We start from the raw sequence: 15,036 nt of genomic DNA on the forward strand, positions 1-15,036 counted from the left end.
TGCTGTAACAAAACAAGTGTCACCAAAAAAGTGTGGCGTGAGAAAAGAAACATACATTTTGGTAAAATACCTCCTTCGGTCTACCGTAAGAGCAGTGTTTTTTGTACGTACTAATAATACATACTTTTAACATACCCCAAAATTTAGTCACTTCTATGTTCATGTCTGCACACAACTCAGGTTCATGCAAAAGACAAACCATACCATGACAAAGTGGAGTTCATATTTTTTTTATTTATTTTTTGTTAAAAAAAAAAAAGTTGACAGGCTGGCTGGGTAATGTCATTCAGGGGATTCCAGTCAGGAAGGAAACTGGATTATTGTCCTCCTGCTGATTGATAGGTAGTCTCGATTCTTTTTACTTTTTGGTTCTTTAGACGCGGAACAGCATGAGGGTTTTAGTGACATGCTGCACGGAGCATCATGCACATCGTCCATATGGAGCGTAGACTTTGGCTGAATCTCCAGTTCAGATTGCCATATCCAATTACATGAATAACAAGTGGTTTTTGCAAACTGCTGTGAAGAGTTATGCAAGTCATTTCATAAGGAAGCCCTTGACACTCATTGAAAATATGGATACACTATTGGGTAACAAAATACTTTAGGATTCATATACTCTCGACTTGCATAAAGGAGGAACTACAAAACATCTACGTCTAGCTCTGCTACGGTCATACGCTGGATTAATTCGTGTTCAGTTAGAAAAAAAAAGGCAAACGCTGCCCATTATGGATGTCAGTATAAACGACTGCACACCGCTGCAGAGTTTTCTTCATGCAATAAAGAAATAAACATCGAGATATCCCTGTAATTCTTAACTAACAGAAAAAAGATTACACAAGTAATTAAGTCAATATTATAACAATTGCACATCAAAAACAGATGCAATTATGGAGTTAAGAAAAAAAACATTTTTGAGTGGGTTTTTTTTTATCACCAATAGTAATAACAATAAAAGTAAAAACTAAAATTCCTGACTCATAAGACGTTTTATTCACATCTAAACTGGTCTGTAGTTCCACTTCCAGACAACATGTGGACTTAATATTCACAGATTACTAAACTCAAGACGGTCTCCAAACAGTATTTGATTAGTAGGGTTTGCAATAGTAACAAAGCACAAATATGAACATCGTTTTTCCTACATCACTTCCATCATATGGTACAGGTTCTGGAAAGGATCATGTGTTTTAAATCACAAATGGGCCACGTGACAATCTGAGGGATGGGATGGGATGCCCTCTACGTAGGAGAATATTCTTGGTAAATTCCCTTAAACACAGAAAGGATGATTTCAGTTGTCAATACTTTGATTACGAATGGTATCGAACGCCCTTTTATCTCAGAACCGGCAGCGGTCTACAATTAGAAAGCAAGTTAAGGTTATGGCGTCATGCTTTTCAATGTCATTAATACTGTGTTTGGATCCGTCCAACAGCCATTGTCGACACAACTCTGCAGTAGCGCCCTCCTCTCTCTTCGTGGCATCTTTTTAAGATGCGCCAACGGGTCAAAAGGCCGGGAGCCTTGGCTCGTAGCGGAGAGAAGCGGGCGGGCGGGCGAGTGGTCGTTTCCGGTTACTGAATTCTAGAGTCTAGTGCACACCTGAGGTAGTGGTAGCAGAGGCCGTGGATGTTGTGAATCTGTTTTCTAAAGATTTGAGAAGATTAATCTAGAAACTTAACTGACCTCGTGGAAATGAGAAAGCAGTGCAAGCCCCGGCCGGTCAAAAGGTCACAGATCCGGGCACGCTTTGTCGACGGATGAGGGCAATAACTTTACCAGGGCAAGAGTAACTTTTTTTTTGGACCCCCCCCCCACCCCAATTGTACTTGGCCAATTAGCCCGCTCTTCCGAGCCGCCCCGGTCGCTGCTCCACCCCCTCTGCCGATCCGGGGAGGGCGGCAGACTACCAAATGCCTCCTCCGATGCACGTGGAGTCGCCAGCCGCTTCTTTTCACCCGACGGTGAGGAGTTTCGCCAGGGGGACGTGCGGCATAGGAGGATCACGCTATTCCCCCTCCTCCACCCGAACAGGCACCCCAACTGTCCAGAGGAGGCGCTAGTGTAGCGACCAGGACACAAACCCACATCCGGTTTCCCACCCGCAGACCCGGCCAATTGTGTCTGTAAGGACGCCCCGACCAAGCCGGAGGGTAACACGGGGATTCGATCCCCGTGTCGGTAGGCAACGGAACGGACCGCCACGCCACCCGGACGCCCCAAAAGTAACTTTGTCGTGTAGTAAAACGAGTTGCCCACGCCGTCCCGCGTTTGTTAACATCCCCTCGATCACATGGCCTCACAAGTTGTGTCGGCGTAAATCGATGACCGCGGTTTGTGTTACGGGTTTGTGTCGTATTCAGAAACAACACAAACTTCGATGCGGTTTCGTACGTAAGGCGTTTCCGAACTGTGCTGGGACGTCAGGTGCCGGGAGTTAAACTGCATCTTTTGATTGAGAGGAGAAGAAGAAAAGAAAAAAAATTCCCTTCACATGCAAAACGTCTTCCCTCGTTTGGAAGAAAACAAACTGGCCTCCGCGGTCCAGAGGACCGCCGGGAGTGGAACAATAACCTACACCTTGTGTAAGCATAGTGCAACGTCTCAAGCTTCGCCAGCAGAACTGGCTCTGGAAAAAAAGGGCCAGAGAAAATTAAAAAAAATCATATCGTAGTTCAATGTGCGATTTTCTTTTTACCACCAGAAAAAAAAAAGTGTATAAAAAAAAAACCCCAACAACAGTACAAATGCACCACATAGAAGAGATCCCAACGCACACCCTGGTGAGTTAGTGCAGAAAGCAACACTGACGCATTAGTTTGTTAGGAGCCTGGTTAGTACTGCACAGTGTGAGGCTGGTTGGCAGGTTACTTCAGCTGAATGTTGTCTTGGTCCACAGGGGGGAGCCACTGGTTGACCTTTACTGTCTGTGTGTTTGAGCGCGTCTGTATATATACACGTGTGTTATGCATGTGTGTGAGTGAGTGTGTGTGTGTGTGTGTGTGTGTGTGTGTGTGTGTGTATAATTCTTATGTGTAAGAGTTGAGGCACTCCTTTGAGCGTGACGTGATGTCCTGCAGCTCCTGCTCTTCCTTCATTTTGATGTCTTGGTAGGCATGCATGTGACTGGCGTCCTTAAGGTAGGCCCAGTTTGCTGAGAGAATCATGAGGAAGTGGATCTGGAAGAGAAGGGTGAGGAGGTGGATGGCCCGGTGAGCATGTCAAGATGCCAAAAAAAAAAAGAAAGAAGAGAGAGAGCCGGCTACAAAGAAGTCAGAGCTACATCACACGCGTACAACGAAACACAAAAAAATAATAAGTTAAACTGGTCAAGACATTTCACACAAACACGAGGGGAAGACGTCGGTTACATCACCGGCACCGTGCTAGGGTGGCTACTTCGCCAGGGGCGGCGCTACACAAGGAGCACTTAGGAGGAGCAGCGTAGGAAGAGGGATGGATGTTTTGGGGCACATGCAAGCTTGGTGACGGCTGACAGGGTCGGGGGGGGGGGGGGGTTAGTACGCAGCGTTAGACTCGGACGCGTCGTGGCGAGCTCGCTAGATTGTCATTTACCGCGGTTCCCTGCCCGCGAAGAAGGCCGGGGTAAGAAAACAGACCATTTAGCGGATATTTCGTAAACAAAGATCGTTTATTTTGTAGAAAGGGGGGGGGGGAACTACAGTCTTCAAAAAAAAAAACATAGGAGAGAATTAAATATATGAAATGTGGAGTATAAGTAAACCATAAACAAATCAAAAAGAATTTGAAAAATGTAAGCATGCAGGCTCAGTGTTAAAAAATGGCTCTTTAATGGCACTTTCTGGATGAATAAAAGGAAAAAAAGTATGAAACAAAACATCAACCGAAGCTAGAACAGCGTCAAGGTCTCATAGAAGAAGGAAAAAAAAACCCTTTAGCCTACTCTTCCAACACAAGGAGAAAATCTGTTTTTTTTTTGTGGTTTTTTTTATATAAAATATGAAGAAATGAAACGAGAGGCTAAGGGCCTCATGCAGAGATGCACTCCTGGTACTGGCCTAACCCTTCGTAGTACTTACGGTCTGTGCTAAGAACGTGCAGTTACTGTGAAATCTACTATACACAACCGGTCATCTGCTCTACAGCAACGCAAAACTGCCCAAAGATTGGTTTTAGTTCGGTTTAGAATCTAGTTTTGTGACGAAAGGAGTCGATACCGGGAATCGTCCGGGTGAGCGCTCGGTGGTTTAACTGCCTGGCGACGAAAACGGCGTCGGCTAGGCGTAGAAACCAGTGGGAGATAAAGGTCAGAGGACACAAGGCACTTGGCCGCCGCCGCTACCGTAACTAGTCCGAATGCATCGCTAGAAATCTCCCTCGCCCGATATGCCAGCCTGACCCAACACCTGGGAACACCCTCATCATCCGTCATCAGACCGGTTTCTGGTCTCCTCCTCATCCTGGGGTACATTTCAGAGCTTTTTTTGGGGATATACTGTATACGGGGCGTAACGCGGGTTCAATTAAGAGAAAGGGCCATCGTCATTTCTAGACTGGGCAAGAACCTGATTCTAAAACTACCAGCGCGGACACGTCTTATATTTTAAGCGCCTCAGGAATTTGAGCAAACGTGAATTAACGGCTGTTCAAATCGCCACCAAGTACCGCCGATACTTGACTTTCTCTTGCCGCCGTGCGCAGTGCCGCACACAAAATACTGCAGGGTTTTCAAATCACAGATGCAGCTCACACTTCTACCGAGCGTGTGCAGGTTAGGTCAGTTGCCAAAGTGCCGGGAAACCTCTTCAATCGTAAGTTCAAGGTCTCTAAATAACACTGATGTGGCTTTCTAGCTGTGCACAATACCAGATTTGATGGTGACTGGTGACGTGTTTACTATAAATGAGGCCCCAGGAAAGCTACTCGATCCTGTCAAGATATACACCATCGCATTCCGAAGACAATCGCTCATCAGGTACCCTCAGACAGGCATATATCCCTGGATATCAAACGCTAGAGGATGCGTACATTCAGCTATTTACAATTCATGTGAATACTAATGGAGAGAGGTTGGTTTTCTATTCTCAGGTTTTTTTAGTTCATTTGTTGTCAGTGGCCACTGTCTCTACTCAGTACAGCCTGAAACGCCGTACTGTGCTCTTATTAATACAGTTTTAAAACTTAGTGCAGCAGTCTTCTCGACTCTTAAACTTCAAAACAGCAAAGTTATAAGTGGTAGCCATCATGTAGATCAGCTGGTGAAAGAGAACAGAATAGAGGTGATGAGAGAACATGCCAGCGACATCGTAGTGGCTCATAACATGTCAAGTGCGACGACTCATCTTTTCCCTGCATCAGCCCACCTGTCTGCGGTCACATACTCAAAAGATGTGAAAGGCCGTAGAAAGAATTATCGCCAATAATCGTACTTGCAATTTTTCCACTATCCCAAAAGACGAAACTCGAGATTCTATCGTCCGGGGAGGGGTTCGGCTATACTGACGCTCTAGTTATTTTTATTTCGAGATACTTTATTAATCCCCGTAGGGAAATTGTGTCCTGCATTTAACCCATCCTAGCTGTGTAGCTAGGAGCAGTGGGCAGCCGCCGTGCAGCACCCGGGGACCAACTCCAGTTCGTCTTGCCAGGCCTCAGTCAGGGGCACAGACAGGAGTATTAACCCTAACGTGCATGTCTCCCCCCTCGTTCTCCCCAATTGTACTTGGCCAATTACCCTACTCTTCACATCCGGCTTCGCACCCGCAGACACGGCCAATTGTGTCTGTAGAGACGCCCGATCAAGCCGGAGGTAACGGGGATTCGAACCGCCGGCCCCCGTGTTGGTAGGCAACAGAATAGACCGCCACACTACCCGGACGGCCGACGCACGTCTTTTTTGATGGTGGGAGAAACGGGAGCACCCGGAGAAAAACCCACCGCAGACACGGGGAGAACATGCAAACTCCACACAGAGGACGACCTGGGATGACCCCCCCAAAGTTGGACAACCCCAGGGTTCGAACCCAGGACGTTCCTGCTGTGAGGTGACAGCACTAACCACTGGGCCACCGTGCCGCCCAACTACCCGGTTAGTGAGCAATTCCCAATGCACAAGTGGAATTGGTAAACTGCACTCCGTCACATCCTACTTCAAATTAAAAGGGGGCCAGCGGGCATCCTAACCGAAGGTAAACAGCAAATGGGTTTGGAGCTGTTGGGAGGCTACATGTAATCTCTTCCTTGGACTGGCTACATAAACCACATGGGCGATGAGGAGAAGAGCACTTGACTCAGGATCTATTGGTAAAAATCATGCAAGGATGGACTAACGGGACAGGATGAGCAGACAGAATAAAGGGGACACTTACCAGAGCAATCACAGTAGCCCCTGCCCCGGCACATGCTACGATGTACAGGTGGTAGGACAGGTAGAACTGGAACAAAGGAAAGCAAACACAATTGAACTAACTGACGTTCCTAAATTAATAATCGAACGTGGGAAAGAAATTAATGAAATCACATATAAGTGGCAAACATTTCAAACGGTGTTCTGCAGGGAACGACAGTGTGAGGCCCATGGATGAATGGGTCTGAATAGTAAAAGGGCTTTTACCTCACTGGTGTTGCAAATGTCACCTAGCGTAGACCCACAAGCCTTGCCTGGTGTCGCATTCCATGGGATAATCCCTAGATTTACAAAATTCCAAAGGTGAATATTTACACAGAGCAAATCCGTATCGCGTCTAATTGAAACCCAACAAGGAAAGCACAAAATTTGCCCCAAGTATATCCAACGGCCTGTTGTCAATTATCTCTTTAGCGTGGACGAGGTCATTGCAATTTTGTTGAGATTTCTGTTAAATTGCCATAATCTACGAGTTAAAGGTATCAAAGCTGTAAAACTTGGCAGAGTGGACATTTTGGCATATCAGATTTTATTATTATTATCATTAAATGCTCCTTTTGGTGGACTATAAATGGAGCACAAAGGGATGCCAAAAGCAGCTTAGTGTTAGATTTATTATTAGCCATGCAAAAGTGTTAGCGCTAAGCCGCTTCACTGAAGCCTGTGTTTGACACCTAAACTTAAAAAAAAAAAAGAAAAATGTCAATTTCATGTTGCACAAGTGCGAGCTAGAACAAGAGCTTCAGACTGAACAGGTTCGAACCTCAGTCCCTTACCGTACTGACGGACATCCACACAGATGGAGTCAATGTTGGTGAGGTTGGCGATGGGCGACCTCATGGCGGCGCAGGTAGACCACATGTTGTAGAAGAGGAAAACTGGCACGGCAGAGAAGCCAAACACACCTAGCCAGGCCACGCCCAGGATGTAGGTCAGGAACACAAACTGGACCGCACGTGCAGAGAGACGGTACCGTGTTAGCATCACTGGATAATCATACAACTGAACACTATGAGTACAACACGTCTCCTCATCCTCCAATACTTTATCATTTCCCGTCATCATTAAACTTTTTTTTTCTCCCTTTTTCTCCCCAGTTGTACCCGGCCAATTACCCCACTCTTCCCGAGCCGTCCCGGTCGCTGCTCCACCCTCTCTGCCGATCCGGGGAGGGCTGCAGACTACCACATGCCTCCTCCCATACACGTGGAGTCACCAGCCGCTTCTTTTCACCTGACAGTGAGGAGTTTCTCCAGGGGGACGTAGCGCGTGGGAGGATCCCGCTATTCCCCCCCAGTTCCCCCTCCCCCCGAACAGGCGCCCCCAACCGACCAGAGGAGGTGCTAGTGCAGCGACCAGGACACACACCCACATCCAGTTTCCCACCTGCAGACACGGCCAATTGTGTCTGTAGGGATGCCTGACCCAGCCGGAGGTAAAGCGGGGATTCGAACTGGCGATCCCCCGTGTTGGTAGGCAACGGAATACACCCAACATAAACATTGTTGTCTGAACATATATTTCAGTGGTGCAAAACTTGATGTCTCTCAGAATCTAGTCACGTGTTTATACGGAGTCTTCTAGCACATGACAGGCAGCGTTAAAAAGTCAAAACCAGTGATATTCAACCATGTGCAATGTATATATATATATATATATATATATATATATATATATATATATATATATATCCATGTGTATGCAGTTTTTCCTTCCAACCGAATACTACACCGATGGATTTCACCATTTAGTCCTCCCCCGTCTGGTTAAAGGAGTGGTAGCTAATGACAGCAGCTGGTGTAGTTTTGGGTTTGGAAAGCAAACCTGCACAACACACACACACACACGGCTCTCCGTGGCATCCCCGGTCTACACTACACGGTGGAGGAAGCCGAGCTGGACAAACCATTCCGCTGATGCATCGCCCGCAGATGGTGGTCTTGAACTCGCTGTGCAGCTCCTTGACTGCACTGGTGGTGTAGAAACCCTCGGCCAGCAGAATGATGCCGTAGAGGAAGAAGAAGGAGGCAATGCCGTAGATGACGTACTGCATCAGCTGTATTCTGTGAGAGAGAGAGAGAGAGACGATGCCACGCAACCCATCGATCAGCCGTGGCCTTAGAGACTGTGCGACGGTAATTCCACAGTAGGAATAACTCAACCGCCGTGGTACCCCCCCCCCCAACCTCCAGCATCAGTCCCAGAGCGAAACCCTAAAAGTGTCTGGTGGGAGTTATAGCATGTGATGTACTGCACACTGGGAATGAACAGTGATGTCTACCATTGTTTCCTTCTTTTGTGGCAACCCAAGTGGAAACTCGAGATCATTAAGCGACGCAAACTGATTAATTGTACACAGATGGCTATGACTAAGGTAGGACGGCTCAGCGTCTCCCAATAAACCCAGTAAGCGAAGAGGGACGCTAAGCTCCTTCCTCCGGACCGGAGCGATAACGGGTGACGCACGTCTGGGGAACTCGTCCGCCGAGAGGCAGGAGGCCTCTTGGCGGACGTCTCAAATTAACCGGCGCGCTCCAAGTCCACGTCTCCACCGAGACACGAGACATCTCGCCTCCCCTCCCGCGCTCTCCTCTTTCACCGTCTGGAGTAAAGCGTACAAAACGACTCCATATTAGGCCTGCTCGCCGCAATGACACCCGAGGATGTTACCGGCTAAAAATAAACCGCAATAAATTAGCCCCACTAAAAGTGTAGCTCGTCGACGTGATTCATCTGCCTTCAACTTTTCGCCAATTAAATTTGCGGGGAATTTTATCTTGTGGTCCTGGCTCAAAAAAACAAAACCCACAAGGGACACGACGGTCTAAAACGGTGTTTCTCAACCGGGGGTCCGCGGACCCCTAGTGGTCCGTGGTGTCATTGCAAGGGGTCCGTGAAAATAAAATATCTTTAAAAAAAAAGATCCTATGACATTTATAGAAATAGGATTATTTTACTCAAATGTGACTGAGACCTTTATCTACCTAAACTATAAAGGGTAACAGGACCTTTTTCTCTAATTACATCTGTTTCACAAGTGTAATTTATTGTATTTTAATAAGAGATCTCACTCCCGTTTCCGTTGTTAAAAGTTACTGCATAAAAATTCTGTTGTTACGTATATCTGAAAGTTACTGAATACATATTCTGTTTTGTTACATATATCTGAAAGTTACTGAATACATATTCTGTTTTGTTACATATATCTGAAAGTTACTGAATACATATTCTGTTTTGTTACATATATCTGAAAGTTACTGTATAAGAATTCTGTTTTGTTACATATATCTGAAAGTTACTGAATACATATTCTGTTTTGTTACATATATCTGAAAGTTACTGAATACATATTCTGTTTTGTTACATATATCTGAAAGTTACTGAATACATATTCTGTTTTGTTACATATATCTGAAAGTTACTGAATACATATTCTGTTTTGTTACATATATCTGAAAGTTACTGCATAAGAATTCTGTTTTGTTACATATATCTAAGTTACAACTGAAAGCTCTTATTTTTGCCCCAAAGAGTGAATAAATGCTATAATGCAATTTAAAATGCAGTTTCTACTGTTTCTATCAAATTGCAAACCCCCCTCCCCCAAGATCAGGTGGAGGGGTCCTCAGGGTAGATCAAAAATACGCAGGGGGTCCAGGACCCCAAAAAGGTTGAGAACCACTGGTCTAAAAGACCAAGGGCCGGGAGTGTCTCGGAAGGAGTTCTTCGGGTCCCCTTGCGGATCGAGAAGGTCGACAAGCTCGACCGTAATCTCGGGTGACTACTGGCAACGGTGCTGAGCGGCTGTTCACGGGGCGGAGGAGGTCGCCTAGGCCCTGTACCTGCCACCCGTTCGGGTGACGCGTGATGCGGCGGAGGAGTGTCACTCACATGTCGGTCAGCATGGCGTGGTCACTGGTGACCTTGGAGAAGTGGTTTTCCAGGATGGTAACGGTGCCGGTGAGAGCCACGTGGCCACATCCGCAGAACAGGGCGACGCCGGAGAAGCAGAGGATGGTGGCCACCAGGGACGCGTAGGGAACCCCTCCTAAACATTTGATGCAGCACTCGAAGCAACCTGTACCAAAAAAAGATACACAGAAGGGAGACGGTAAACCCACAGCATTTTACATGGCGCTCGTCTAGCTGCGACAGCCATCAAACCACTTTACAATCAATTAACGCCTCACATTCACTCTCACACACACACTGACGGTGGTGTTGGCCATGCAAGACAACGGCCAGCTCATCAGGAGCAGTTAGGAGTTAGGGGTCTTGCTCAGGGACACATTTTATATACACATCACGTTTCTTTGGCATCATCAATAAAGCGTCTACTGAGCGCAGCGCCTTCGTTACTTCAAAAGGCCTCATTACCCAATTCTACACAACACGTGCTCACGCCCATACCAGGGGTTCTGGGGACTTTGGGTCACTCGGTTCCGCTACTTGGAAGGGTTGTTCCCTCGCATCTCGAAACCGGAAAGGAAGCGAGATATTCAGACGTGTCGTTTTGCCGCGGGGGCCAGAGGTCTTTTGGTCAGTCCCCATGGCAACGGGGACTGGCTTTGTCGAGCCTTGCCGAGCAACAGGCCGAAGTGTCGACCTCGACGCTGCAAAGCGACCGATGCGTTCGCAAACCGTACGGAGGCCGCTTCGGCTAGATTTCAGGGGGGGTGTCCGGATAGCGTGGCGGCGGTCTATTCTGTCGCCTACCACCACGGGGCTCACCGGTTCGAATCCCCGTGTTACCTCCGGCTTGGTCGGGGCGTCCCTACAGACACAATTGGCCGGGTCTGCGGGCGGGAAACCGGATGTGGGTTTGTGTCCTGGTCGCTGCACTAGCGCCCCCTCTGGTCAGTTGGGGCGCCTGTTCGGGTGGAGGAGGGAGAATAGCGTGATCCTCCTATGCCGTACGTCCCCCTGGTGAAACTCCTCACTGTCAGGTGAAAAGAAGCGGCTGGCGACTCCACATGTATGGGAGGAGGCATGTGGTAGTCCGCCGCCCTCCCCGGATCGGCAGAGGGGGTGGAGCAGCGACCGGGGCGGCTCGGAAGAGTGGGCTAATTGGCCAAGTACAATTGGGTTGGGGGGGGGGTCCAAAAAAAAAAGTTAGCGCCTCCTCTGGTCGGTCGGGGCGCCTGTTCGGTGGGGAGGGGGAACTGGGCGGAATAGCGTGATCCTCCCACGTGCTACGCCCCCCTGGGGAAACTCCTCACTGTCAGGTGAAAAGAAGCGGCTGGCGACTCCACGTGTATGGGAGGAGGCATGTGGTAGTCTGCAGCCCTCCCCGGGTCGGCAGAGGGGGTGGAGCAGCGACCAGGATGGCTAGGGAGAGCGGGGTAGTTGGCCAGGTGCAACTGGGGAGAAAAAGGGTGGGGGTGGGGGGGGTTAAAAAAAAGCTGGATTTCAGAATGATTGTGATGTCCCTTCGCACGGGGCCGCTCCCTTCTCAGACTTGTGCAACGTGCTGCGTCAGCCAGCACGGTGAAGTCCGCGTTGAGAGGCCAGACTTGGACAGACTTGGACAGACTTGGACAGTCTTGGACAGACTTGGACAGTCTTTACAGTCTTTACCATTCATCTTATCCGGCGATTCATCACTGCACTTTCAACAAATGGCCATCCGGCAGGTCGGAGCCGTGGACGTCAGCCAAGCTGTAAAGGAAATCCACTGCGGCCCACAATGATGGCGTGACGTGACCTGGACGGGTCCGTCCGCTGACAGATGGTGTAGTCTCGGCGCTTGTAACACCGGCACCCACCCTAACGCGCCGTCTGTGGACACGGTGCACCGCTGATCGGGTCCACATGTGTCGAGGAGGGCGCTTCAGTTCAAGCAGGCAGCTGAGATTCACATGATGTCTTAAGCCTGCGGTTCATATTTTAAGATCCCTCCCCTGGTTCTCGTGTGTCTCTGATACGCTGAGGAATCTCTGCCGAGCCAGACCGGTTCTGACCGTTTTGGCTTTGAAAACCTTTCTCCGACCCTCAAAAGAAGAGGCCGTGTAACCAATGGGGGCATTCTTTTCATTGCGGGGAGCTTTTCAAATAAAAATGTGTGCCTAAGGGCGCCCGGGTGGCGCGGCGGTCTATTCCGGTACAAACCAACACGGGGGTCGGCGGTACGAGTCCCGGCAGTGCCTCCGGCTTGGTCGGGCGTCCCTACAGACACGATTGGCCACGTCTGCAGGTGGGAAGCCGGATGTGGGTATGTGTCCCGGTCGCTGCACCAGCGCCTCCTCTGGTCGGGGGGGGGGGGGGGGGAGTACAGCGTGATCCTCCCACGTGCTACATCCCCCTGGTGAAACTCCTCACTGTCAGGTGAAAAGAAGCGGCTGGCGACTCCACATGTATGGGAGGAGGCATGTGGTAGCCTGCAGCCCTCCTCGGCTCGGCAGAGGGGGCGGAGCAGCCACCAGGACGGCTAGGGAGAGCGGGGTAATTGGCCAGGTACAATTGGGGAGAAAAAGGGAGAGAAAAAAAATGCAAAAAAAATAAATAAATAAATAATATGTGTCTGTAGCATTCAGGTGCAAATGCCATCAACGTTATTTGCCCATGGCCGTGGTCCTGGCGCCCCAGCGGCGGCGAAGGTCAAGGCCTCAGTGCACACGAGAAATCCTCATTTCCTAACTGTCAATACAGTAACAGCGGTTCGCAGCGGAGGTTTTGCGAAGTGAACGTGTTGTCTAAACACCACGGCCTCGTAACTGGCATTCACGAGTTACCGCGAAGGTCCCCCTGACTCTAATTGAGCTAATTAAGAAATGAATGCATTCGTTGGAAAACTATTTATTGACTTAATCGACTCTTCCGTATGGATTGTGCAGGTGGGCAGGACGGAAGAAACAAATCTGTCCTAAAAACAAACGACCCGTCAGGTACCAGAAGTTGCCCCTCCTCGACTCTCCCTTCGGGGCCGTGAAGGCAAAACCAGCCATGCTGCACACCGGCCGAACACCCGCTACTTCCGCACAAAGACCCGGTCGCACCCGAGCCACAGCGGAGAAAAGCGCTTATCTGACCGCCCGCCGGCCTCCTGCGCGAGGCGAGGCTCCTGAAGGTTCGCCCGCGTTTGTGTCCATTTGCCGTGACAAAGGACATTAAAACAGATATATCGCCGCCGGGACAATAGTTTTGCTGTCACAAGTTGTCGCCCCGACTCTTTGTGTAGTGCAGCGGGATGAAAAACATTTCTGTCCCCCGGGCGGGTGAATAGGAGTTGCCATGGCAGCGTGTTAACCACAACCCAATGAGTGTGCCCACAGCGAGCGGCTGCCTGCGCCGCAGCCGAGCCCACATCTCTCTCCATGAGCACGACGGGGGGGGGGGGGGGGGGAGAGGGGGAGCGGGGGAGCGGGACGGGGCAGCTCCTCGGCTTACTGAGCCCGGCCGCCAAGTAAATACAGCCCAGCAAAAGGGGGAACTGCCCTGCAGCGGGCGTCGGTTCTGAGGGTGTTCTTCCTCCGGGGGGGGGGGATGTGTTTGTATGTATCTGGGGACAATGTGGACGTCGTGGAAGGTAGGCCCATGTTCCGCATCGAGAGAAACCATTCCCGGCCAGGAAATTCTCATATGAAGACGAACCGTCACAAGTCCGAGTCGGACTTGCTGCACAGACCAGCGGAGGTGGAAAAACCCGGTCCAGAAAGTAAAAACCCCTAACCGTGTCTTTACTCCACCCATGTACTAAACCATCAGATTGCACTGACTGGTTTCCCAAATTAGCTGGTTTAATACATGGATGGAGTAAAGACACGGTTGGGGTTTTTACTTTCTGGACCGGGTTTTTCCACCTCTGCAGAACAGGGGGATGAAGACCTTTTTGACGCGATTCTTTTCCGAATGGGAAGCGTGGCGAAGATTTACCTCCGCAACAAAATCCCTCTTGCATTACAACAGAACCCAAGTGGTGGGCGATAGCAGCAGGAATGACCTCATCTCGTCTCATCGTCAGCCGCTTCTCCCGGGGTCGGGTCGCGGTGGCAGCAAGCCAAGTAGGACAGTGTTTCTCAACCCAGTCCTCAAGGACCCCCCTATCCTAGAGATTTTCATTGTAACCCTGCATAGGTAGCCCTGCTTGTACTTACTCGACCAATCATCTCGCAGCACTTAATTATGCAAGCTGTGCAACGTCTGACAAAATTCATTGCTGATTGGTTGAATAACTACAAACAGGTACCTATTCAGGGTTGCAAAGAAAATATGCAGGATAGGGGGTCCTTGAGGACTGGGTTGAGAAACACTGAAGTAGGGCACCCCAGACGTCCCTCTCCCCGGCAACGCCCTCCAGCTCCTCCTGGGGGATCCCGAGACGTTCCCGGGCCAAATTGGACATGCAGTCCCACCAGCGACTTCTGGGCCTACCCCGGGGTCTCCTCCCAGTTGGACATACCTGGAATACCTCCAAAGGAAGGCGTCCAGGAGGCATCCTAATTAGATGCCCGCACCACCTCAACTGGCTCCTTTCGACGCGAAGGAGCAGCGGCTCTACTCCGAGCACCCTCCGGATGTCCGAGCTCCTCACCCTAACCTCGAAGGCTGAGCCCAGACACCCTACGGAGGAAACTCGTTTCAGCCGCTTGCATCCACAATCTCACCCTTTCGGTCACTACCCAAAGCTCACGACCATAGGTGAG

At 49.6% G+C, this 15,036-nt stretch overlaps 1 protein-coding gene across 2 annotated transcripts in view; it reads right to left on the bottom strand.

Moving 5' to 3' along the window:
• Positions 1 to 220: 220 nt before the first annotated feature.
• gpm6bb (glycoprotein M6Bb) overlaps positions 221 to 15,036 on the bottom strand; it is a 47,728-nt gene continuing 32,912 nt past the window's right edge. Inside the window, exons 2-7 of one of the 2 annotated variants that reach the window (XM_056289428.1) lie at positions 10,286 to 10,472; positions 8,301 to 8,457; positions 7,171 to 7,339; positions 6,602 to 6,675; positions 6,357 to 6,422; positions 221 to 3,185 (exon numbers count right to left, since the gene is read on the bottom strand). In XM_056289428.1, coding sequence (XP_056145403.1) covers positions 3,036 to 3,185; positions 6,357 to 6,422; positions 6,602 to 6,675; positions 7,171 to 7,339; positions 8,301 to 8,457; positions 10,286 to 10,472 — 803 coding nt within the window. In that variant the 3' untranslated portion in view covers positions 221 to 3,035. Of the gene's footprint in view, positions 3,186 to 3,874; positions 5,244 to 6,356; positions 6,423 to 6,601; positions 6,676 to 7,170; positions 7,340 to 8,300; positions 8,458 to 10,285; positions 10,473 to 15,036 lie in introns of those variants that run through there. The other variant, XM_056289429.1, reaches the window with a different exon arrangement.

Source organism: Lampris incognitus, chromosome 11 (assembly GCF_029633865.1).
Source record: "Lampris incognitus isolate fLamInc1 chromosome 11, fLamInc1.hap2, whole genome shotgun sequence".
Classification (NCBI taxonomy): Eukaryota; Metazoa; Chordata; class Actinopteri; order Lampriformes; family Lampridae; genus Lampris; species Lampris incognitus.